Here is a 27,446-nt window from a genome sequence, read left to right as displayed (position 1 = left end):
ATGTACATTATGATAGTCACAGAGTTGAATGAGAACCAAGATTTTTTGTTTCTCTCTCTCCCTTTCTCTCTCTCTCTCTCTCTCTCCCTCTCTTTCTCTTCTCTCTTTATCTCCCTCTCTTTCTCTTCTCTCTTTATTTCTCTCTCTCTCTCTCTCTCTCTCTCTCTCTCTCTTTCCCGCTCAATATTATTTTTGTTTTATTTGCACATAAGAGGCATGGGAGATATGGAGACCGAGGACCAGAAAAACAACACCTCCAACTCATGTCCTTCATCTTGTTGTTATAAATATATATGAGTAAACTGGTATAATATGTCCTGTTGCCCCAACCACTTTTGTGCATCCGTGTAGGCCTATTGATAAACGGTTGTTTTTCTAGCTCTGAAAATCGAAAGAGTCTGCCCCTAGTAGAAGGATGCCATAGGCATAAAGCCAAACATTTGTAAAGATACTAAACTTGAATTGTCAAAAACAAAACCATACAAAACAATAATCAAGGCATTTCTACTAGTACTCCTACATTACTACTACTGCAGTAGAATACACTGGTATATAAACTCAGATGTTACTTTTGCTATTTTCCCTTAAAAAAGGGGAACAGAGAATCCCCTCATCCAAACTTGTGGCTAACCACACCCCTACCCCCCCCCCCCCACAACAACAACACCACCACCACCACCATCATAACCCTTTTTTCCCACACTCCACTCATATTTGATCCCTTCTCTTAGCTTGCTTTTACAGATAGCAAGTCATATTTCCCACTCTAAACATCTCCAAATAGTTCTATTTTGAAAAAGTCGCTAGAAATAAGTTTCGGGGGACTTACCCCCGATGATCTCTGCCCGGCCATCGGCAGGGATGGCCGAGATGCGTGGCTTCTTCTGGTTTACGAAGCTCGACTCCGCCATCAACTCAACGTCTTCGTTCCTTGCCTTGCCACTCATAATAATTTGCTCTTGTTGTTCTGGCGAAGAAGCACGCCTGCCCGATAAGTTCCTCTGATCTTTCGGAACTTGAAGGATTAATAATCCGTCTGGGCTGCTTATCCTCCGTTCAGCCAGTTTGGGAGATGTGGTAGATACAGTATTGAATAGAAAAGTAATGAAATGGGAGCACTTCGACTCCTCCCTCGCACACGCACGACCAATGTCTTCAACAATACAAATTCTTATTGAGGAGGAACGACGAACAATGCATGCACCTTCACGAATCGTGAGAGGGCACTGTACAGATTGTTCAGGTTTGTTTTGATTGGAGTCAAGTTCTTTCCCGCCATATAAACAAGTTATTTTGATTTTGTTTTTTAATTCACAATGAAACCTTGTCTTGGAAACTTTGAGAGTAATTTTTCCATATCCTAACGTAAACTTATTACTATTCCGTCTTTCTATTAGGCCACTCTCTTATAGGAAATAAAAATAGTACCTTATGTGATTAAAACAAGTAAATTATATCTGATTGAAATATTTTTGTTGGGGGGGGGGGGGGGGAGTACTCTTTTTCTCTTTTAATTGAGCATCCTGAAAGTTGTTAATTCATTAATTGATGTTATGATCTTTCGTACAGTCATGCCCCCTCCGCGCCCTCTCTCCCTCTCTCTCTCTCTCTCTCTCTCTCTCCCCTCCCTCCCTCTCTCTCCCTCCCCTCTTTATATCTCTTCCTATATCTCTCTCCCTCTTTCTCTCTCTCTCTCTCTCTTTCTCTCTCTCTCCCTCCTTCTCTCTCTCTGTCCCCCTCTCTCTCTCTCCCTCTATCTCTCTCACTCCCTCCCTCTCCCTCCCCTCTCTATATCTCTTCCTATCTCTCTCCCTCTTTCTCTCTCTCTCTCTCTCTCTCTCTCTCTCTCTCTCTCGCTCTCCTCTCTCTTTCCCTCTTTCCCTCTTGTCCCTCTCTTGGTCTCTTTTCCATACAGGCCTATTATACTCAAATATGTTTTCTACATTTCTCACATGCATGAACAAAACTTGTGAGAAATGCTTTAACAACAACAAAAATCACAAGACGGTTTCATACTTTTTACAATTTCACTCATTTTATTTTTAAAAAAATAAGTAGGCCCATAATGCCTAAGAGCAAAATCGAACAGAGCAGGGTATTGTGAATAATAGCGCAAGAATGAACGTAACAGACTGTAATTCCTTTAATGATTTAGATTGAGAGAACATTAAAAGATATAGAGCACCGAGGCAATGACGTTTATTAAACAGGCAGGATCGTAACGAAAATAAAAAGACTCTTCAATTATTATAGCGCATTTTTTAATACATCGACAATGTCTCGAAGCGCTAAACTACAGAATGTTATAATAATATTAACCCCGGTCATTGGATTCGGATTTGCCCGCTCAAAATGTACACTGTACACATTCTCCACTTCTTGGGGAGCATTCCAGCCAGGCGCCGTTTTTACAAACGCTCACAATGCTGAACAAACTATAACGAATTTAGCATCATACCAGGTATCCATTCAACACCAGGGAGGAGAGTGGCAATTTAAAGTTTAACGTTTTGCCAAAGTACGTTATTCGAACAATTTCTTGCTTATGCGATTTGTAAAACAAAAATGAAGTTTTAATAGAAAAATATATGATTGTCATATAGGCCTTCAATGTAGGATATCTGCATCAACGTTAGTTTAAATGAACCTCCGAAAGTTTTTTTAAAGTTAAGAAATTCACTTTTAAAGATCATTTCAGACTGATTAAAACAAAGGGGGAGACACGATTATAGGGTTGAACAGAAATACCCCGAGATGTTATTTATCCCGGAAAAAGTTTTCATTAGAAACTGATTATCGTTTTGCTTACGGCCTATCAAGTTACATTATTAATAATTGAATCTTAACCAACGTCCATAATCTTGGACAACATGTAGGCGCGTACACAGGGGGGGTTTGGGGGTTAAACCCCCCCCCTTTGGTAAATTTTTGTGTGTAAACCCCCCCCTAAATTTCCCTAAACCCCCCCCCCCCCTTTTTGGATTGGCTGAGTCGTTGCGATTTTTTTTTTGGACTACCAAAAAAAAAAAAAAAAAAAAAGTGTCCTTTTCCAGAAGATAAGGTTAGTAAACCCATTAGTAAAGCTTTGAATGGTTGTCTTTAATACGATATCTAAATCATGTTTCATCATTGAAATTAGAATCACAGTGTCAACCCTGCGAGACGCTCAAACAGGAGACCCATAGAAAGAAAAAAAATTATTCTCACCATGAAATTCAAAACACAAACGCCATTATTGTATGCCAAGAAAACAATTTGTTATCAAAATTGACCTCAGTGTAAATAAAAAAGAATACCTTGCATAATTATTGAGCTAAAGTGCATATCAGATGAAAACATGAATGTCAAATACCAAGTTCTTGTATTTTGAAAGAAAAATTCGTTTTCATGATTTGCAAAGTTTTGCGAAGATTGGCAGTTAGATTTTGAAGCAAGAGTCCGTCATCAATCATCTGTTGTTGAACACTCGTCCGAGATTTGGGGTAGATGGGTCCGAATCTCTTCTCTTTCCATGTTGTTCCATTTCCCCTGTGATATAAAGAAAAGGGACTTATAATTATTAAAGGTATTCATGCGTGGGTATCTAGACGTTCGTAAAATAGGCAACTTGGCGATCACGACGTGGGTCACCACATAACCGTGCGTTTGTCCGTGTGCTGCCCTCTATTATACCCACGCATGAGCAACTTTAGATGAAACGGTTAAAAACTAAATTGTGCATACTCATAACTCATTGCGGGCTAGAGGACCCCCATAGGATATCAAATATGGCTGATAAAAAGTAATGGTGAACAAATTAATTGCACATGTTCGTTTACAGGTACAATTCCGTCTCGTGCTGGATAATCAACTTTTCGATTTCAAACAGCCTTTCATAAGTTTATGTAATATCATTATTCCATAAGTCAGAATTTGTTTAAAATGCAAATGACTTCAAAATAAGGTGATCCAAATTTTGCTCCTGTGACACTTCCTCCGGACTAATTTTTATTCTCAAAGACAAGATTTGGAATGTAACTTTGTAGACGGCTAACTTACTGTAAACGGAACGCCAGCTGGTCGAAAGCAGTCCATGTCGACGTTGGTTTGGTGGACGATCTCCTGCCAGACCTTCTTCGTTTCTCCCGTCCACTCTAGACTTTGGAATCCCTCTACGATCTCCTCATCGGACATGTCGTCGGCAACGTCTTCTTCATGGCTGCGAGAGAGAGAGAGAGAGAGAGAGAACAGAGACAGAGACAGAGAGAGAGAGAGAGAGAGAGAGATGGATTGAGGGAAAGAGATGGGGATAACAAATGAGAGACAGAGGAGGACAGCAGGAGGGATAACCAAAAAGGACTTCTGTCAAAAGTTTTTATAGCGGTATGTTTTTCTTCGCCACTCTCTCTCTCTTGTTCTCTTCTTCTTCTTCTTCTTCTTCTTCTTCTTCTTCTTCTTCTTCTTCTTCTTCTCTCTTCTTCTTCTTCTTCTTCCCCTTCTCCTTCTTTCTTCTTTCTCTTCTTCCTCTTTCCTTCTCTTCTCTTCTTCTTCTTCTTCTTTCTTCTTTTCTTCTTCTTCTTCTTCTTCTTCTTCTTCTTCTTCTTCTTCTTCTGTTTCTGTTTCTGTTTCTGCTTCTTCGTCTTTGTCCCCCTCTCTTTCTCTCTCTATCGCTGCACATTTCAACACACCGAACACAAAACAATTCCACAGTTCCAGAATTTGTTTATGTTTGCAGGTAGTAACTTACTTGCTTTTACTATTGTGTTCCTACTTTCATTCTGTATATCCATGCACCTACTTTTTCTTTCAATATAATGTCTTTCAGTTGATATCAGGGAACTTAACATTGTTTCCATCCATCCGTTATGTTGATTGTTAGAATCTGGCATTGCTGTCAGGAAGTGCTCTTTGTTCTACTTGCATTGTGTTTAGACTTTGGAATATAACTTTCTGTTCTGCTGAAGCATTTTCCCTCCTAATTTTTCAGTTGACCTGATCCAAATCAATCGCAAGTCCTGTAATAAATCCCAAGTTTGCAGTCTCCTATCTCTTATGTACATAGTTGTAATTAATAAATCACAACTGTCAATTTTCTGTTCACATTATTTTGTCTCTAATTTACTTACCGTTTGCCCAGTAGAAGAAATTTCTGAGAATCCTTTTGGAGATGGTGCTTTTACAGACCTCCAGTGGGGTGCGTGGATAATAGTGAACGTAGTTTACACACATCTCATCCGTGATACTGAAACCACCCTAGAAAGTGAAACATTAATAAATCACATCTCAACAATGATACCTCAAACACCCTAAAATTTAAAAAAAATAAACAAACATTAAAATCGAACATAATAGGGTACAATGGGCGTTAATTAACTATCGACCATAACGTGGAATACTTTTTCTTACTCATTTCATAAAATGATTGTGACAATATGATTTACTCTTGATGTATAAAGTTTATAACTTCTTACGTTGGTTATAATATTGATCAATTTAATAAGTCATAGAGATTGATCTTTAAGGTTCTGAGGAGCTATAACATTTGCTTACTTCCTATGCCAAAGTGGTGAAGATTCTTACTTACACGATGATGCAAAAGATAAAAAGAAGACTATACCTATAAAATGAAAACTTGTATTAAAGTAACTTAATGATATCTGAAATCCCAGTGTGGATATGTATATTAATCTGAATTATAAATACATATATTTACTTAATATTTGCATAATGATCTACAAGTATGTGTTGATCAATGCTGCCTTGTTGACTATAACTGTAAGTATGATTTACGTGTGTGTGTGTGTGTGTGTATATTGGGTTTTTACAGACGTGTATCAATCAGATATGATTATTTACGTCTGGGGACCGACTTTTAACGTCACCATCCGAAAGACGTGACTCAGTTTCGAACCTGCGTTCTCGCTGAATCAGTTTGTAACTTCCACTGTTAGCTGGATTACAGGCGCACGCCACAACGCCTAGTTTAAAAAATGAAAATGATTTACACTTACCATCGTCACGTTATCTTTGTCACTCGTGTCGTATCGGCAAGAGGTTACTAGAGTGTCACCCTAGAAAAAAAGAAAAGGAGAGAGAGAGGAGAGAGGGGGCGGGAATAATAAACGAATGAATAAACGAGAAAATGATGGAAAAATTTACGACATTAAACTTCGGTTAAATATATTATAGGGGAAGCCCACCCTGATATTAAGTTGTTTTAATAGAAGCACAGAAATAAGAGTAACAGGTCAGTGACAGTTTGAGCAAAACCCAATTGAAAATTAGAAAATCATTCATTGTTGAAGGTGCGATTAATCAAACACAAATTGACAACTCTGTGACGTATCTTGTGAGCTCTCCTCCCACTTGCCCTGTACTAAACAACTTCAAAAATGTATATTGATTAAATTTTAAGTCATACATTAAGCCTAGATATTAGTATTGTAAATATATTTGTATACAACCCTTGTATGAAACAATTCTATTCCGTCATCAATATCTAAGAAAATGATAGTTTATAAAATTTTCTGTACAGAGGAAAAATTACTGTTTTGCTTGTATGTTAAAAGTTACACCACAGAAATACTTACTGGCAAGATATGAACTGGTTTTGGTAACATTCGGATTTCCTGCGAAAGGAACAATGCAAATTAAGTTAAATACAAGGGAAATCGAGTGTCTTTCAAAATGAATGAAAATACTACTTCATCGCTCTACTACGATTTTGCTTTGTGTTTTTGTCTGTTCAGAAAAATTGAAGTCCTTTGATATACCTCCTAGATTAATTGACAGTTTACCTTTTTTAAAAAAAATTGAAAGGCATCTGGAAATTAATTTTTGGAGAAGTATAAAATATTGTCTGAAGCTGATAGAAAATATTGCAATTTTTCAGGTTAAAGTGAAAAAATAGTATTCTACATTTTCTTATTAAAATAACAAAGTACCAAGTATTGATCATTGTGGGACACCACACTCTATAGATAATGAATCCTATTTAGCTTACATTATGACTCAGTCAAACCATATCTAAAAAACATCTCCACGATATAACCATCATCAATGTCAAACTCGACATCATCGTCGTCATCATCGTCAAAATCATCACCATCATTATTACTTTCTTGTTATAGCATGTTACCTGGAAGTCCGAGCTGAAATGATCGTCTCTGTTAAGCTCAGGTTGTTCGATCCCGTCTCGGACATGTTTGGTCCAAACCGCCGTGCCTGTCAAATGGGTGTGCAGCTGGGATGCAAACGCTTTAATGCCCCGTCGCGGCAAACCCTGACGGGAAATTCGGAAAAGAGAATAGTTCGAAAAATAATAGTTCATCCTTCTATTAGCATACAATACGGGAAACATAATTGGCAGTTGAAAACTTTGTAATGAATGATGTAAGAAATAGAAATACCATTTTGATAGAAATTAATGCATTTATTGACACGTGACTTAATCGTCCCGAAGTATTGTATTGTATTTCAAAATAACCCCGGAGAACTATCCCGAGAAAAATCAAAGACCACACGTTGGAGAGCTCACATTCTATCTGGGAGTAATTTGAGTTATTTTGAAGCGACAGTTTTTGTGGGGTTAGTCGTGTCAGTGGCTAAGTTGTCCGAGGGAGGGATTTTTCTTAGGGGAACTCTCTTGGGTGTTGTCCGGGGCAATAGTTCCCCTGATTCGTCATCACAACGTAACGGAATCATATTTGACACCTGTATAAGTCAAACAAATCTGCAAGATAAAAACAATACTTCTGTCATATTTAGGCAATCGTTCATGCCATACACCTTTAAAATAACGGGAGCATAGAGTATTGTCTCGGTTTCTTAAAGCTAATCTTGAGCTCTGGCTTGGGGATCGTTTTTGAGAGAAAAGTGCTATGGTTTATTTTGGATTGTTTATCCTGCAGTAGATTGTTTGTTTGAACCAGAGAAATAAAAACAAATGCACAAAAACTTACTGGGTATCAGCTTCGATAAAAAAAAAACATCACAAATTCCGTTTGCACATAGTGACCTGTGTTAAGCATAGGGTGTCGGGCCTACATGACTTGTACTTACCTTGATTTCTTTATCTTTCTATGCTAATTACTCAGCCACTATACATTTTCTACAAAATTGTTTGGCACATATCATTTATTGTAATCTTAAACATTCAGTGTAAGTTTCGTTGGATTCTGTGAGAATCTACTTTCTATATTTACAAGAACTTCAGTTTATCTTGAAGCATACCTTTCCTGTGCATCTTGGTAGACAGTGTCCGGTCAGAATGAATTCATCCATCTCTGGTGGTATCGAGAGCTTGGGGGTGTAGACTAGACCCAGCTCAATGATACCAGCGTCAAATGGTCTCAGGGTAGGTGTGTAGTAGAAGCGAAGACCGGAACTATCCACGATACCTGCCATGTTAAAAAATATTATTATTGTCATTGACCAGATACCCACATAATGAAAGATTTAGATATTCAAAGGCCTACATTTTTTGGCAATGTAGTATAAAATGTAAGGAATAATAATAAATCAAAATTGATTTTAGCAACTGTCCACCAAAAAAGTATATTCTAATCTCAATTGAAACTTACAGTTGGCATAAACTTAATTATTTATATGTTAATGAGCTCTTGCACTAATTATCGCTCATGTCAACACAGAAGCATTGTTATATGTGTCTACATTAAGTACAATGTAAAGGGCATTATAAAATGCAGACCATATAATATACTCATGTAGGTTCTTCTGCTATGTCTATACAGATTAAATTTCATGACATATAAAATGTGAAAAATAGTGCAAAAAGTGTTATTTAAAAAAAAAAGGATTTTTTCTCTCTACTACTTTCTTATGGCAGACAAAAGAAAACGGTTGGCAATCATCTCCGATTGGAAAAGTGCCTATAAACCATGTGGCTTTGAATGAAAATGAAAAACCACCCTTTACCTCATTGTTTTTAAGCACTTTTATGGGATGAACATTCCTAATGTAATATGAATGTCTCTTTGGACGTTAGTGAGCCTGCGTGTAGTTCTGAATTCAAGCAAAGAACAATTTAGTTGTTAACTATATACCTGCTTTTCTTGCCGGGTTGTTATAATGAATCTCTATCATGATGTAGCTTGATGTTGTTGGTCCTCCTATAGCAATGCCTGCCTCTTCAGGGTACACGAATGCCTGAAACGAACCAAAAAAAAATGATTGAAATTGGTTGGGTGGTTGGTAGGTTTCTTTGCTTTACTTCTAAGAAAGCATGTGTATGCTTGTAAGTAAGCAACCATGGGACCGACAGCTTAAAGTCCTCTCCGAGGGAATTAGTCATGAGGATTAATGCTTTACCAACAGACACTAGCGCATCGATTTGGTTTCGAACCAGGGACCTCCTGATTACAAGACCACTGCTTTACCCCTGAGCCACCGCGCCTCACTCTTAAAAGCCTGAATAGAACGTTTTTAATATGACACAATAATCTGCAACCTAATACTGTTGAGCTAATACAGTCATGTTAATTCCGTCATAAATATCGAAGTTATATGTTAATGATTGTTTGTAATGGTGCGTGTATGTGTATGTGGGTGAGTTTGAATAAATCTCCCTTTTCCTCCGTCTTCTCCCATATTCATGTTATTCAATTTTGGTTTTTCCGTCCGCATTATATTCCTGCTCCTCTAATTCCTCTTTGTATCATCAGCTTATCAGTTTTCATGGCCAAAACCATCATCATTATCGTCATTATCAAAGTCAACGATGTCAATAATCATCATCACCACCACCACCACCGTCACCACCACAACCACCACCACCACTATCATCAAAACCACCACACCAACACCACCATCACCGGTCCAACAATGTTAATTGATATATCAGATCAACCCTATCTATATACCAACCTCTGCCCCCATGGCCCAAGCGCCAATGACCTGGCTACACGCCAAACTAGAAGACCCGGCCGGACGATCATCACAGGGACCCTGGTAGAGAGATACTTCGACATCGGGATCGACGTCACAATGGTAGACCTCGATGTGATGAACGAGATCCTCGTTGCCTTCCGTTACCTCTACCTCATACTATAACGAAAAAGGATGAGAAATTATAATTAGATCCCATTCATTGTATTCATTCGCGGGATTTACAGTCAGCCAAATTCTGTTTTGCAGAAAGGACCTCGGACGACATTATATCCATAATGTCTAACATGATACCTAGACGTTGTTTTATTTAAGCACAGATGTCTTGAATATAAAAATCACCATTCAAAATATGACATTTGCGTTGTTTTCTATACTGATGTTTATCTTGATTATTATCAGTTGCCAATATAAATGGAAATGGTTTCGTCATTTATTTTAAACATGTTCAATAGAAAAGCTTGATAATAATTAATGGAAAGAGAGGACTACACATATAACTTTCGTATTTATTCAACTTGCAAATAGTTATTTCAACATCATAAATGAAAATATATCATCAGCATACCTTTACGATGTGATGTTTTACTTCTGCATCGGGAAACTTTGAAACTTTGCACCAATAAGTCGTATCATCATCAGGAACCGTGATCTAAATTAAAAGAAATGTTGCAATTTTCAATGTGATGCAAACTGATACGAGCTTAATAAAAATCTTACCAAAGTAACGGTATATCTCTGCCATTCTCTGGAGAATAATGTTGGTGCAATTTTATGAGTGAATCTTCGTATAAATGAATGAACTTTGCGAATTTCCTACATATTGCTAATGGCAAATACTTTTCTTATCGCAATTATACACTTTAAAGAATTACTTAAAAAGTGATGATGTTGATGATGATTACCAAACGGCATTGACAGAATATGTCAATATTCTATTTTGCAAAGCTAACAAAGTGTACAAACAGATCGGATGAAATAATTCAAAAGGAGTGTTCAAAACAATTATAAGCCTGGCCGAGATCAACAGCTATTCATGGGGTATTCGCTCATAATTTGGTATATCAAAATGACTGAAAATGACGAAAAAAACCGTGTTTTATAAAGATTTTTGTTTTAATTTGGGACTTACATCGTCGACCGTAACCTCAATGATCTTGGTATCAGATGGGAAGCTTGGAATTGGTCGCTCCGGCTTCAGGAGCGTTACCCTTCGTAGGGAGTGGTGGAGGGGTGCAACGGAGGACTCCACAGTGTCGTTCTGAGGCCATGAACCTGGCCCGCGGAGAAAGAGGAGGTGCGTGGTACCCCTCTGAAAACAAATGAAGCAAAACAGGTGAAAATGATTAATTGATTCACAGAGCGATTAAACTCTGGCTTGGGGAGTGTCTTCCCTCGGAGGGAGTGGTGGATAGGTGCAACGGGGGGGGGGGGAATTCACGACATCATTACGCGGGGATACCAGCTACCATGCTAATAAAGAGGTGGCGTGTGGATGTCCCACTGGAAAGAAATACATTTAGGATGAAATCATTAATTGACGATAAAGACATTGGAAGGAATCGAGACGGAGAACGAGAGAGAGAGAGAGAGAGAGAGAGAGAGAGAGACACACACACACACACACACACACGCACAGGGGTGAGGATGGGTGTAGTGAAAGAAGTGACAGTGAGAGCAACAGGGAGGCAGAAAGTGAAAGAGATGAAAGAGGAGAAAAAGAAAAAAGTCTTCGGCGTATAGATGGATAGATACATACATACATAGAAAGGTTAGATATAGATGGAGAGAAAGAGAGGATCAAAGAGTTTTGAAGGAGTTTTAACAAATATCTCTAAAGGGAAAATTAGGAAACTACTTGACCGGCCCACAACTGCAAAATTAACCCATGCATTTGTATCCTCCCACCTTGATTATTGTAATTCAATTTTTTCTGGTCTTCCGCAATCGTCCCTACTTCCACTTCAAAGAATTCAGAATACTGCTGCAAGGCTTGTTACTCTCTCGAGAAAGTTTGAGCACATAACCCCAATATTGCGTTCTCTTCAATGGCTTCCCATACACCATCGTATCACATTCAAAGTTCTTCTTCTTACATACAAAATTCTCCATGGCCAAGCCCCTAAATATCTTTCAGATTTGATTTCCTTACGTTCTTCTAGTTCTTTAAGACCTCTTCGATCATCATCAACCTTGCAGTTAACCCTCGGACCTCGTACCGCTACAAAATATGGCGACCGAGCTTTCTCAGTAAATGCCCCTATCCTTTGGAACAAATTACCAGCGCACTTTCATAATATTCATTCTCTCGACCAATTCAAGTCCTTGCTGAAAACGCACCTTTTTAATTCATAAATAATATTCTGCAGTTGTGAGTCGGTCAAAGGAGGTGCACACCGTCTTATTTTTTGTTTGTTCGATCCTATGTTTGATCCTATGTTTGACCTCTTGTATGTATGTTTGTTTGATCTCACTCTTATCTTATTTTTTATTATTATATATGCATGATTTATTGAATAAAGAACAGATGTATAAGTTGTGTGTTTATTATAAGTTTTGGTAAATAATTGTTAAGTCAGAATATGGTGCGCTTAGAGACACCAGTATTAAGCGCCTTATAAATATTGTTTATTATTTATTATTAAAGGGTTGGCTATACATGGGTACTTTTGTCATCATTTGCCGGAGTTCGTTAATCCATGCATACGAGACTCATTTTCAAGGCAGACACCGTTGTCTACACTGTAGCTTTGCTAGCTATTTGATCCTCCATTCATGTTTATGATCATTCGTTGAATTATTTCATATATTACTATAGCAAATACGTTTTCATAAGCTTTTATCGCTTTCCATACAATAACCAATTTACATTTATGATAATAACAATATATAAAAACACTTTTCTAATTATAAGCAAAAAGCTTCTGAGTTTTAAATTACACCTCAAAGCAAAATCGCTACAGACAGCGCAGACGAGGTCTGTGATCGACTGATTGTCGAATGAGGACAATCGCCTCAGGTATGACGTCGTTGTTCGTCGCATTTTATTGCAATATAAGAACAGAAGTCGTCGTCGAATTGATATACACTGGACATCGATTGTATAGTGTACGTTGGTACACTGGCCCCAGGGGCCGGTTTCTCGAAACCATTGTAAGACTTTTAAAGTTCGTGGACATCCCATAGAAACGCGAGTTTATTCTATAACATGTTTCATAGGGATGTCCAAGAAGTTAGACTTATGACGGTCCAAGAAACGGCGCCTGGTGGCAGCGGTTCGTGCAGTCACGTGATTGCGTGGCAGATGTTAAGCGCTTTGAGAGGGCCTTCGGTCCTGAAAAGCGCTATATAAGAACTAGCTATTATTATTATTATTATGTTATATAGCGTTGAAATAGTCCTGATGGCAAGTCCCCCAAAACAATTTTTTGCCAAATACCAGGGAGAGCGTGGATACTGGATAGATATTGCTTTCTCAAAAGGTGGAACATCTTTAGCTTTACAATGACATTTTATAGCAATGATACGAAAAAGGGGATGATTATTCAGCTCATGCAAGTTTCATCGATAGAATCATTGGTAATCTTATTAAACCTGTGTAGTAAAATATTCTGACAGAATATGCAATGCAGTCTTTAGCCAATATGGAATGTAACCATGGAGTACTTTAAATCTTAAAGATGAAGTTGAGTTCTGGTCATGCGATTGCATTGTGAAAGAAACGGTGTGGAACCGACCAGAAAAGGTTTGATCATCTAGCATATAAGAATTTGTGTGTATTGCAAGGTTCTGGAATCATCAAAATGATAAGAAATTTGGCCAAGTCTTGGTAAAGTTACAAACACTTGCACAGAAAGATGTATATGGGACTACACGAACACGTGGCGTAAAAAGCCGCCCCCCCCCCCCGATTTTTACGATGTTACATGCATATTTAGAATATGAAGGCATTTGAAGAGCCATGCTTTTCAGGGAACATGTCTTAAATGATGTTCTTCCACACTTGCATAATAAGAATGAGTAGTGCTCACAAATTATTTTCACCTCTTCCCAGAACTCAACCTTCTCTTTAAAATCCGTAATCGCAATATCCAATGTGTTTTTTTTCTTTAAAAAGGGCCCTTTGGCATGTCCCGATGCAGACAAAGAGAGTTGGCTGAGAAATAAGAGCTACACTTCTGAGAAAATTCCGCCAGTAACGACTTCATTCACCTTCAATGACCTTAGGTTTTAGGCTAATGAGACCATAGCCCTAGAGCCATTTGAGTTGGCGGCACATTCATGTTTCAATTCACCCTAAAAAATCGATGTCCAATTTAAGTTGAAATACTGCTGGTATCGATTTGTTAATTCCATTTTCACGGATCGGCGAGGAACGATGAGGGGGAGAACGGGGGAGACTGTCAGACATCGGGTACAAGAGTAAACGAGAAAAAGAGCATGAGAGCAAGAACAAGAACAAGAAAGAGAGAGCAGGAGAATGAGGGGGAAAAGACACTGATATGGAGCAAAAGAGGAGAGAAAGTGAAAGAGAGAGAGAGAGAGGGGAATACAGAAAGAGGATGCGACGAAAGAGAGACAGCTACATTGGGTTGGTGGGGATCGGAGGCAGAGAGATGGAACGCAACAGTTCGGGAGAAAGGAAAGATAGATGAGGAGAAAGCGAAGCAGCATTATTATAACTGAGAGCACTCCGTGAAGATAAAGTAGCTCTAACGAATCAATTTAATTTGGACGGAGTAAGCCAACAGACAGATAAACTTACAATGGGTATGTAATGAAATCGCACGAACGCGCGCACGACGATGGACGAAAAGGAAACCGGAACAAAGAAAGAAAAGCCCGCGTTGACAGTTAAAACAATCGGAGAAACTCATGACATTGATTGATTGACTGATTGACATTACCGTATTACCGGCATCAAATATCCGGTCAACCGCGTTTTCCTCGAGTCGATATTTGACTGTAGATAGATCCATCTGAAATGCCGATCGACGGATTGTACGTTTAAATAACCCGTGGTACACGAGTGTGTGCAATCGGATCTTAAGTAAATCGACCATACCTCGAAGCATAGGTCGGGAAAGTTCGTTGGACGCTCTCCGGGCTGCTAAATTCTGTCTTCCTGTAGACTTTGTTTAATGCCTTTGTCAAGTTTTGTAATTCATCAGTGTTAAATTAACGTGTTTTAAAGGTACTATGTCCCTTTTGCAGCCATGCAAATGCTGTAGAACTTTGCAGGAATTATGAATATGTCATGTATGTCCTATCTGTGAAATTTAAACGTTGGCAGTGTCCTCATATTCAAATTATGCAAGGAAACCCGTTTACTTGCTAGACTTCACTGTCAGACACTATTGAGTGACTGACTGGCTCTATTTCTTCTTTGGTAATAACATACATGAAAAGAGTTGTAAAGGGTACATGAGCATTTGTCTACATCAATAACCCACTTCTTGTGATGGCCAAGATTAAACTGATTGAATCTTTGCGCAGCATAAAACGTATGAACATTCGGTACAATTGTCTGAAAATCAAGACTATTACTTTTGGGCTCTATAGCCCTAAAGTCGATTTGACAACTAATAGTCGTTATTTTCCCACTTGAAGACATTTTCAAGCCCCACCTTTTTTAGGGAAGTTCTAAATTAGTATTATCTTTCAAATGCAGTTGGAATTTAACTTTTTCATTTTTTTGGCCTGCAAATGGGACACAGTACCTTTAAGGGTTGTTATGTAACTAATCAAGACTGGGCATGCGTAATCTAACATTTAAAACACAAAGCTGTAAATTGATGCATATGCTATTGTTTTGTGTTGATCGGCACGAGTGGTAAAGAAGCGACTGTGCGTATTGTTACTGGTGTTCAAAAAAGGATTTAATTTGTGTTAACAAATTGGAATTGTGTTGAAGTGTCAAACAATGACTCTGTGTATGCAGACAACAAGGAAATAGGATTAATGTTACAAGGAAAGCAAAATGTCCTGGGAAGTCTAAAGAGTAGAAATGTCGTGGTTTAGTGGTTCATTCGCCCAATCCAAAGGTTGATGGTTCGAATCCCAGCCCGCACCAAACGTCTTTTGACAAGATGAAATACATTTGCCATTCTTCACTCAGGTCAAAATGGGAACCTGACAATTTTTTTTTTTTTTTTTTTTTGGGGGGGGGGGAGGGGGGGGTAATAGTAATTGCAGGGCCCAAAGGAAGAACAGCATTGAAGCTAATGACCGAGGCTCCTCTGAGTTAACAATATCTTTACCATCCCTTCAGCAGGAGAAGCGAAATACAAATCGGCATCACCGCAAGGCATATATACACTGCAAGTATTAGCATGATCGCGTCTATTTCCATTTTAATGCACTTTCAATACCATACAAAAATTATGTACGGATTACGCAATATATCACATTGTCATGTTCGCCCATTTCAATAGGTGACGCGCACGACTATTGAAATGTCCATAAGTTTATGCTTTTCCGAAGTAGCTGCGATCCTGATTTTTATACTTTTAATTTTCTGGGCCTTTTTATTGAAGATATTCATTCATTGGTTCACTCATAACTTAATTCTGGATACGTCGCCGACATAATGTGTGTCCTGAGAATTGATAATAACAAAACCCTTGGCCTTGGGTTAGTCACTGGCTCAGGTTTCACAAAGTGACCGACATGTCACCCAAGGTTAATCAATATCTGACTCATGGCCAAGTTTCGAAGGAGTTTAGGGCGAGAGTTTTGGCGAATCACTAAAGAAATCTTGTAATTAGGCAAAGAAAAGGAGCTTAAGGGAAGAACTGGCGGATGAGGGTTTGGGACAAAGGAAAACAGCTAGGACATGAAAATCGTAGACAAATGAAGAGAAAGTGACAAGGAATAGCGTTTGGAATGGAAGTATAATGGAAGAATATGATATTCGGTGGCAATACATTAGAGTATAAATGCGGACTCCATAAATAGATTTTGATTATTGAGGATAAAGCGAAGCTACTCAAATATTCGAGACCTGCGATTGTAGACAGCATCCGCATCGACAACATTTGAACGCGTTTTTACGTGAAGAACGCGCCAAAAATGATTCTATACTAGTCTTGCAGATCAAAATCTCTCTCAGAAACTTGAGAACAAGTTTACATGTATCGAATCTCAAAATGAGCACAATGGTCGTGGGGTCTATTTTTTAAAAATAATCATTCCATCACTTTCCAATGCGTTGTTATTCGAATGCATATTTCACTCCACTGGGGAATACAAGTGGCGAAGGGGCATGCGCCCTTATAAAAAACCCTTTTCTCATGTCAACCCGTATTTTGGGCACCTGTGTGCGGCCCTTTCCGTCAGCGAATCCTCACTATCCACATATCTCACTACTTATCAATGAATCCAGGGGGCAGAGGGGGCACACGAACTTGGTTCAACCATTTTCACATCTCGATCAGCCCTAATTCCAATTGTTGACGGTCCTGTTTGCGGCCCTTCCTGTTTTACAGAGGGTCCTGGATTCGCCTCTGTGCCTCTCCATTCATCCTTTAAAACCAGGGAAGTTCTTCAAGTGAATATCCATCGCAGTAAACAAACCTGTGTCGTATGTAATGAAAAACCACACCGCTAGTAACATTTCAAACACATCTGTTGACCCCTTCAGACTCGAGTCTTCTATCTTTTCCATGCTCCACGTATGCACGCGATCATTGGCCCTTGTGGCTTACTTGTACAAAACTCCATCGAACCGCATTCACAATCGATTAATCTTGAGTTGCACGGTGTTATTGCGAGGCAACGTGGAAGGCTTTAAGGGCATTTACAATTCAACTTGAGTCTTCGGTTTATTGTGGATAAACGATAAAGGTATTTCTTTCTTGATAGACAGTTTAATGTCCTTCAACTTAACATGGCTTAACACAACATCTAACACTAGAACAATGTAGTTCTTGGGGGAGAACTTATTAAATAGAAAGAGAAGAAGAATCAGAAGGTTAAGGAGGAGAACGAAGGGGAAATAGGGGGGAAATGAGAAGAAGTAAAAAAAAAAAAAAAAAAAAAAAAAAAAAAAAAAAGAAGAAGAAGAGGAAGAAGATGAGAAAGAAAACATGACAGTGGCATATTTTGGGTCCATCAACTGATAGCGGCACTGGTGTCATTGGAGCATGGACCTACCCGTATAAGTCCACCGATTGCTAGACGTTGTGGGTCATCTTCCTTTTGTTTCATTTTGCTATTATTGCGAGGGGTTCGCCCCCTTAATAACGACGCCACTGAATTAGTCAGATATTATCTCTCATTTATGCAGGACACGTAGCCAGAGTTCGATGTTTGGGGGGGGGGGGGGCACCTACATGACTTGTAATCAATCGAGGTAAACAAAAAAGGGGTCTAAAAAAGTTCAACCGATCTTAGAAATTTTAGGGGGGCACGTGCCCCCCCCCCCCCCCCCCCGTGGCTACGTGCCTGCATTTATGTACGTTTTGTGATCTTAAGAGATGTGAAGTAAGGAAATACATACCGGGGTGTGTTAACTTTGATCGAGAACAGTCAATTTAAATTACATAGATGTGGAATCGAGATGGGGCACCCCCCCCCCCCACATACTTATTCTTTGGTACATCCGAAAGAGACTCTTATTCCCACTATTGAGTTTCATGATGTGCCCCATTTCCACGTCAAATGTTTCATGAACCTCGTTCTACACAAAATATCCCACTCATAGCCTCATTAATCATAACGAGTCGTTTTATCGGATCAATACCGCGGATATCTTGCCTCGCTTCGGTTAGCGTGCGAACCGTATGTTCTACAGGTGTTAATCTTTCGCGGTTTAACTAAATATCTTTTCAATCGATGTCCGCTATCGGATTTGTGGACTCGCAGGGGTATGAATTCTAAAAAAAAAATCATTGCTGGTAATGGCATTGATTTAGTTTTAATGTCAGCGTTAAGAGATTAGATTATAGCAGGAAAGACAAGTCGTGTCCACAGCTTTTTGGGAGAGAATTTCTCCGTGAGTAGTTGAACATACACGATGCGATCTGTCTATATCGGCAGGATTTATTTCAATGTCTATGTGTTCCTTTAAGATCTTGGTGACTGAAATCATTAAGTTTGTTCATTCGGCAAACTCAGGGACACCAACATTGGACACACATTTCTTTCATTTAGCTTTGGTCATATATAATACACTCCAGGGGCGTACGCAGGATTTTTTCAAGGGGGGGGGGGGGGGGGGTTTAAAATATTTTGCTCCCGAAAATTGAAAATCGCGCCGGCCGAAAAGTCGCACAGTGGGGGGGGGGGGGGGGGGGGTGAAGCGGACACAAAAAAAAAAAAAAAAAAAAAGGGGGGGGGGGGAGGGGGGAAGGGGTTTTAGGTTATTTTAGGGGGGTTACATACATAAAAATACCAAAGGGGGGGTTTGAACCCCCCCCCCCCCCCCCCCCCCCTTGCGTACGCCCCTGATACACTCTATCACCACATGGTTGTTTTAATATGGCAACCTAATTTTGAAAGTAAGCTGCCTCGAGTGAAAGCAATAAAATTAAAAGATAATTAAAAGTGTGATTATGAAAATCGTTATCAATATGATAAATGCACCTTTGATTTCTTTCAAGACAAGTGATTCACTTCACATACAAAAAAAAACACACAATTTTTTAATGTTATCGTTTTCTTTAAAATTGTGCCAAACGGGTATATTTCCGTGGTTAGTCTACTTGAATAAGTGCTTTCAACAAGACAGTTAGATAATAACCATCTCCAAGAATATATTTCCATTAATCGAAAGGATTAGAGTTAAATGGCGGGATCTTAATAATACTCAAAGAGAATTGGAAAGGTAAGGAATGAGTAAGAGAGAAAAAAAAAAAAAAAAAAAGGGGGGGGGGAGGGGGGAAGGGTTTTAGGTTATTTTTAGGGGGGTTTACATACATAAAAATACCAAGGGGGGGGTTTGAACCCCCCAACCCCCCCCCCCCTTGCGTACGCCCCTGATACACTCTATCACCACATGGTTGTTTTAATATGGCAACCTAATTTGAAAGTAAGCTGCCTCGAGTGAAAGCAATAAAATTAAAAGATAATTAAAAGTGTGATTATGAAAATCGTTATCAATATGATAAATGCACCTTTGATTTCTTTCAAGACAAGTGATTCACTTCACATACAAAAAAAAACACACAATTTTTTAATGTTATCGTTTCTTTAAAATTGTGCCAAACGGGTATATTTCCGTGGTTAGTCTACTTGAATAAGTGCTTTCAACAAGACAGTTAGATAATAACCATCTCCAAGAATATATTTTCCATTAATCGAAAGGATTAGAGTTAAATGGCGGGATCTTAATAATACTCAAAGAGAATTGGAAAGGTAAGGAATGAGTAAGAGAGAAAAAAAAAAAAAAAAGGGGGGGGAGGGGGGAAGGGGTTTTAGGTTATTTTTAGGGGGGTTTACATACATAAAAATACCAAAGGGGGGGTTTGAACCCCCCAACCCCCCCCCCCTTGCGTACGCCCCTGATACACTCTATCACCACATGGTTGTTTTAATATGGCAACCTAATTTTGAAAGTAAGCTGCCTCGAGTGAAAGCAATAAAATTAAAAGATAATTAAAAGTGTGATTATGAAAATCGTTATCAATATGATAAATGCACCTTTGATTTCTTTCAAGACAAGTGATTCACTTCACATACAAAAAAAAACACACAATTTTTTTAATGTTATCGTTTTCTTTAAAATTGTGCCAAACGGGTATATTTCCGTGGTTAGTCTACTTGAATAAGTGCTTTCAACAAGACAGTTAGATAATAACCATCTCCAAGAATATATTTCCATTAATCGAAAGGATTAGAGTTAAATGGCGGGATCTTAATAATACTCAAAGAGAATTGGAAAGGTAAGGAATGAGTAAGAGAGAAAAAAAAAAAAAAAAAGGGGGGGGGGGGGGGGGGAAGGGGTTTTAGGTTATTTTTAGGGGGGTTTACATACATAAAAATACCAAAGGGGGGGTTTGAACCCCCCCCCCAACCCCCCCCCCCCCCTTGCGTACGCCCTGATACACTCTATCACCACATGGTTGTTTTAATATGGCAACCTAATTTTGAAAGTAAGCTGCCTCGAGTGAAAGCAATAAAATTAAAAGATAATAAAAGTGTGATTATGAAAATCGTTATCAATATGATAAATGCACCTTTGATTTCTTTCAAGACAAGTGATTCACTTCACATACAAAAAAAAACACACAATTTTTTTAATGTTATCGTTTTCTTTAAAATTGTGCCAAACGGGTATATTTCCGTGGTTAGTCTACTTGAATAAGTGCTTTCAACAAGACAGTTAGATAATAACCATCTCCAAGAATATATTTTCCATTAATCGAAAGGATTAGAGTTAAATGGCGGGATCTTAATAATACTCAAAGAGAATTGGAAAGGTAAGGAATGAGTAAGAGAGAGACAGTCACAAAGAGATAGAGAGAGGGAGAGAGAGAGAGAGAGAGAAGGAGAGAGAGAGGGGGTGATGCAGAAAAAGAGGAAGAAACAGACACGTAGGTATAATAACAAAATATATGTACACAGAGAGGAAAGGAGAAAAAATTGTGAGACAGAAAGACAGACGAAGAGAGAGAGACAGACACAAACGGAAACAGGCAGAGACAGGTAGATCATAGAAATAGACAGACAGACAAAAAAGCAGAGAGAAACAGTCTGAGATATTAAAAAGAATAGAATATGAGAAAGACAAAAAATGCTACGAGAAAGGACCAGCAAACATAACTTTATATTGAAATGAAACGCACCTCAACTAAGTAGTCTTTATCATCGCACGTGTCGATCTGTCGCCCGTACTCGATCACAAGTTCTTTCCTCTTCACACGGTGGTCATCTTCATCATCGCTAATGTCCTCGCCTAATGGTTGCCTTATCCAAGCGTTCCATAGCTTGTAATCCTGTTTGTCATCAACGGTTAGCACTCCATTCTCATCCGTATAAGTGTCCTATAAAGAAAGATATAATTTGATACTTATTAGATACACGTAATTTGAAATGAGGTTTTCTTCATAATTGATGTTTTTGTGTTTATTCTTTTGATTATTAATTTGCTTCCTGAACGAGAGATAAGGTAATAAGGAGAGAGACAATGGACGAGAGAGAGAGAGAGAGAGAGAGAGAGAGAGAGGAAGAGGGGGGTGTATAACGGAAATAAAAGAGAGAGGGAGAGAGAGAAGGAAGAGGGAGAGAGAGAAGGGAAGAGGGAGAGAGAGAAGGGAAGAGGGGGAGAACAGAGATGGAAAGGAAGTATAGGAAGAGAGAGGAAGACAGAGAAAGAAAGAGAGCTACTATGAAGCATATTAACTGTGTAAGTAGTTTTCTCCTATCCTATGTCGCTTTAAAAAAAAAAAATCTAGATTCCGCATTTCTCACCTCAATTTGCATCATGACGTCAAACTATTCAATTCCATCAAAGTTTTCTTTTTAATAAAACTATATGAATCATCTTCTTTTTCTGAAACCACACATCACCCACTCTCAGAAAATGTCATATGGATAAATCGTGAAAGGTCATCTGATTTGCACCCAATCCCTGCTTCAAGTTTTGATTATGTTGTGGCTAAAAATGTACTCCAATATATTCCCTACCACTTAAGCAGACATGAAATTGTTAAAAATGAAGCCGGGTAGTTTAATAATCGCTTGGAAATATTGATGTCTAAATATTATGAAATTAGGTCCGAAAAGAGCGGTTCGATAAAAAATCTCTCGGGGAGAGTAGGGGTCAGAGTAATGCGCTGCTTTTGTCCGGCATTTAATGAAGTTTTAGGAAGCTTCGGGTGAAAATTGAGTTTTGAATCGCAACTATGCTCCGGGCTTGCAAGAGCAAATTGATGGCGTCGAGCCCCGAGCATTTGGAAACATGTTGTACGTGCATGGCTATATCATTTCGTGTACTTTAGAACTTTGAGAAGTGTTCTAGAGACTTTGTGCCATCATGTCGGAGGTGCATTTAGTCGGGCTTTTGGATGGGTTGGGTAGCTAGAGTCTGGTTGAAATCATTTAGGAAATCTCGCTGTGGGTATAATGCGGAGGGTCGGCCAAAAGTATAGGATGCGACTCAGCTGAGCCCCCCCCCCCCCGTCCATCTCTCTCTCTCTCTCTCTCTCTCTCTCTCTCTCTCTCTGTCCGAATCATGGGGCGGGGGGTGTCGAAAGTAGTGGGAGGGAGTAATACAAAGATGAAAAAACTGTATCTTTTGCTTCCACCACTTCATTTTCTGTTATACTATAAACCTTCTTTTTTTTTAACGAAGTCTTGAACCTTGAACCTTGAACCTTGAACCTTGAAGAATTACTCTCCCAAAAGGGGGAACTAAATCCGACAGCCCAAGGTTGACTGAAAAGACAATTTCTTCGGTAAATGAAAAGGATGGTCTAAGTAAGCCTACAGGTCAGTATAGTGTGAGCTCAAACGGGTGACATGTTTGGCAAGGCCCTTGCCATGATTATACGTCGCCACTTAATTTTAGTTTAGCTTTATTTCGTAAATTATTCTCCATCAGTTCATTACGACCATTGCTATGTGTCTTACTGAATTTTGTTTGTATTCGAAATCCAACTTGTTGTTTATTTTGCAACGAATAAACTTATAATTCATCTAACTTTTCATCTCGAACAAATACAAATCAATTAAATACATGCAGATATACATAATTATAAATATAATAGGCATGTTGACGTTAACCCATCCCTCCAAAAAAGCCTTTACCCCCCCCCCCCCTAAATACATCTCGACAACAATAACAAAATAATTTATCGTGTAATATTAGACATTTGAAAGTGAAGGGGGCGTTAAAAAAAAACTATAGTTGTGATATGCATAGCACAGATGAAATCCAATACTGCTACTGCTTTTTCCCCCTCTAACATTCTGTACGCAAATGGCCTCCTATCATTTCCATTTCGCCCACCTCTCAGTTACACAATATTGCAATATTATTATTATTTCTAAATTTTAATATCTGACTCCAAAAAAGAGATAATATCTCACATAACTGTGACAAGATAAGAAGATATCAATTGCCCAGGCATCAATATTTATTAAAGATAACTGCAGAGTATCAAATTTCCCTACAGTGAATATATATATCGGGTGTAGGCGTAAAAAGGCACCAACAGCGATCTTTGAATAGGCCTACAAAAGATACGTGACACGTTTTGGTCACTTTTCAACCAACGGGCAGAATTGCAAATAAAATGATAATACGAACAATGACTGCGCGTATATAGTTCAACGGTGAGACTCGGTTATTGATATAGTCAATGAGCTGGCCGAAAATCTAATAGACGATCACTGAATACTGCTGAATGGCAATCCTGGGATGTCAATATCTGTTATTGGTGAATTTTGTTAACGTTTTGATAAAATAGTGTCGCTCGAATGTGCTTGCGTGTGACCTGAATTTATCGTATGATATTGTCTATACAATTTGCATCAATAATGACAAACAAGAAAATTCCGAGGAGAAAAAATGGACCGCCATCGTCATGAAAATGGGAAACAAAAATATTGCAGATAACAAAATTAATGCATTTATATGAGTGTTCTACCACCAGACCTAAGTCAATAATTCACATTTAATGTAAATAGTGATTATTCATTTTTCAGATTTACATCTCTCGAAATCTAAGGGGGAAAAAAAGGGGGGGGGGGTGGTAAGTTATGAGATCTTACTGCTTAATACAAAAATATATCAAATTTATTCAGTCAAAACAAAATCTATAAAATACTTCAAGGGTTTGGTCTATCTAAAAAAAATACGCCTATTTCTTATATAAAATGCAATATTTATATTCTAAAATAGCCAGAAGTTGGCGCTAGGATATTCGTCACCGGCATAGGTGATAATAAAAGCCCCCCCCCCCCCCCCGATTTCGTTGAAGGCTGACGTCTTGCCCGAACACCAAGAAGCGGTACTAGGGGGTAGGGTGGGAACTGAAGCATCTCTCCCCTGCAAAAGAAAGGTGGTTTTTCGAGGCACAAGCCATGTTCAAGAACCTCAAAGCGCACCCACTAGCCCCAGCTCCCCAACCTCCACCTCCACAAAAATTAATGTAGAATTGATCCTGCGTATACCGACTCTCCAGTTTCTAGATTTTTACGCAGCGCCAGCTCTCTTGAATGATTAAATTAATAGGTTATTATCATCATTGACGTGGAATGAAACATAACCATATAACACATCTCTCAATGTTTTAGACAGAGAAAGATGTGGGTAACTACACGAACGATGTCCACATAATGATTACGTGTAACAATTTTTTTTTAAATGTTTCTCTGTATCTATCTTTCGTTTCCTATCTTCATGTGGTTCTGCGAATCTGTCTCTTTTCCTTTCTCAATCTTTCTCTTTTCACCCTCATTCTTTCTCTCTGTTTCTCCTTCAAATATGTTTTTCTCACTATGTGTGTATGTGTGTGTGAGTGTGTGTGTCTCTCTCTCCCTCTCTCTAATCAATTTCTCTCTCTCTCTCTCTCTCTCTCTCTCTCTCTCTCTCTCTCTCTCTCTCTCAGTCTCTCAAAATCCCTGTCTTATCTATGATCACAACCGACTTCAAGAACTGATTATTATTTCCAATGACAATGACATGCCCCCACTTATACAGAGTGGCAGCATCCACTATAATTATGGTAAAACATCGCCAGGCAATGTCTAAGGGCCTTGTTAGTTCATCGATTTCTAATTCACTCGAAAGCTTCGGGCTCTTGCAATCACAATTACACCGCCTACGGCCTAACAAGATCAGTCTAAAATAGTTTGTATTGGTTAATAAAGTACACGGCGTGAATTGGCCATCGCAGAGTGATCAATTACATAATATTAATCACTTTTGTCAACCATAAAGGTTATGTAGGCGTTGTACTCTCTTTCATTTTTCAAAAGTACACGTGCAACTGACATCATCTTGGCATTGTTTATGCATTGACTGCTGTCAAAGCTGGTGGGTACACTCTAATTTAGAATAATGATGTTGTTTTGGTGGTGGTGATTATATTGGTAATGGTTCTGATGGTGGTAATGTTGGTGATGGTGTTGCTTGTTGTTGTAGTTGATGTGGTAAGGTATTGATGGTGGTGGTAATGTTGCGTTGGTGATATAGTAGTAGTATTCATAGTAGGCCTACTTATAGCAGTAGTACTTATTGAAATGTAGAAATCATGCGAAGCTAATATAATGGTATACATCTACAATGTAAAACTCCGCGGGAGATGCTGCTTAATCTTGATATTAAATCAGCGAGTTGTATCCATTGCTGACAAAACGTCGACCAAAAACTTACAGAAGGTGATCATATTCCCTTCTTCGTCATTTATTTACCTAATCATCCCTGAAAAATATATATGGGCCTAATTGAATCCACTGATGCTGATATTAAAGGAAAGCATATACAAATATGTACTGTTCAATTGAATAAAATACATTTAAACTAAATAAGCAAGGAGTCAGAAAATCAGAAATATTACTTCACTATCTAGCATAGAAACAATATTATTGTATAAAATGCTTTTTCTATCATTTTTTTCTACAAAATTTAATGTGAGAAATTATTTAAGTTTATGACTTACCAAAATGGTGACTTCGCCATTGGACCCCCTGATAAACGTCACCATATCGGCATCAGTAGATGCACCATAGGGCGACATCCCCACCGCCAGCCATTCGCGGCCTGCCCGAGAAAGCGCGGGAAAATTTTCACTCCTGCTCCCTGCATCGTCTGCTGTGACATCGTCGAACAACGGTACGCTGAGCATGTACCGAAGCAACGACGTCGTGTAATCGACGGACCATTTTAGATGGGCGAGTTCGTCGATCTCCTCGTATGGTGTTACGAAGCTGGTTTCGTAGTGGTAGTCGTGGACGACGTCATGTTCGGGCTCCTCGGGGAGGATGGGGAGCGCGTTGATGGAGGAGAGGGCTTGTAAGAACAGGAGAATATGCGTTGCAGTCACAATGCATTTCTTGTTCATTTTCCTAACAAAATATGAGCACCAGATGTTTTTTCTTCTCCTTCTCTACAGTTTTGACGATTTTGAACACCGATGAAAGCAAATCAAATAACGTAAAGTTTCAAATCCATAGATCTAACTACCTTTTAAATATTAAGATTTTAAAAATGATATCTGCTGTCCAATAATAGGCCCTTACGATGGAAAACTAGAACGAAAATATCTTCATCGACGCGAATAATTTTGTTCTATCTTCTTTAAGGTCGATTTCGCGTCGTCGGAGCTTGAAGAGAATGCTTGTCTGATGCTCTTCAAAATTCATGAAGTTGTATTATTGTCCCTCGTGTGGCCTTAATAAGCAATTCCCAGCTATCTGCAGTCTCTCGTGGAAGAATTAAATGCAATCAAAACGACGTTCTTCATTGAGAGTGTATTGATGGAGGCAAGGTTGACATTACTCATGAATATTCATGAGATGTGCAGCTGTGTCGTCGACCGATATTAAACCAATCGGGACCATTCTCGAGGGAGTAGGGGAGGGGTCAAGAAAAGACGTAGTATGACGTCACAATC

At 38.8% G+C, this 27,446-nt stretch overlaps 1 protein-coding gene across 1 annotated transcript; it reads right to left on the bottom strand.

Moving 5' to 3' along the window:
• Positions 1-3,076: 3,076 nt before the first annotated feature.
• LOC586320 (dopamine beta-hydroxylase) lies at positions 3,077-27,239 on the bottom strand. The gene is made up of 13 exons (XM_030998198.1): positions 26,493-27,239; positions 21,672-21,869; positions 11,018-11,197; positions 10,454-10,537; positions 9,865-10,044; positions 9,045-9,147; positions 8,212-8,378; positions 7,118-7,261; positions 6,570-6,608; positions 5,991-6,050; positions 5,106-5,232; positions 4,039-4,199; positions 3,077-3,528 (listed from the first exon to the last, which is right to left on the bottom strand). Exons 1-13 carry the CDS (start codon positions 26,892-26,894, stop codon positions 3,445-3,447), a joined length of 1,929 nt encoding a protein of 642 aa, XP_030854058.1. The 5' UTR covers positions 26,895-27,239; the 3' UTR covers positions 3,077-3,444.
• Between the last annotated feature and the right edge of the window lie 207 nt (positions 27,240-27,446).

Source organism: Strongylocentrotus purpuratus, unplaced genomic scaffold, assembly GCF_000002235.5.
Source record: "Strongylocentrotus purpuratus isolate Spur 01 unplaced genomic scaffold, Spur_5.0 spur5_scaffold_4, whole genome shotgun sequence".
Lineage (NCBI taxonomy): Eukaryota > Metazoa > Echinodermata > Echinoidea > Camarodonta > Strongylocentrotidae > Strongylocentrotus > Strongylocentrotus purpuratus.
Note: the sequence above shows the minus strand (reverse complement) of the source record. Positions and strands in the feature narration are given on the sequence as shown.

Bases quoted from the DNA above. Each gene is read 5' to 3' on its own strand.
- LOC586320 (XM_030998198.1), bottom strand. From the start codon at position 26,894: ATGAACAAGAAATGCATTGTGACTGCAACGCATATTCTCCTGTTCTTA. The intron at 8,379-9,044 runs GTATATAGTTAA...TTAACATGGCAG, and splicing joins CAACCCGGCAAGAAAAGCAG to GTATCGTGGATAGTTCCGGT. The intron at 7,262-8,211 runs GTATGCTTCAAG...ATTTCCCGTCAG, and splicing joins TACCAAGATGCACAGGAAAG to GGTTTGCCGCGACGGGGCAT.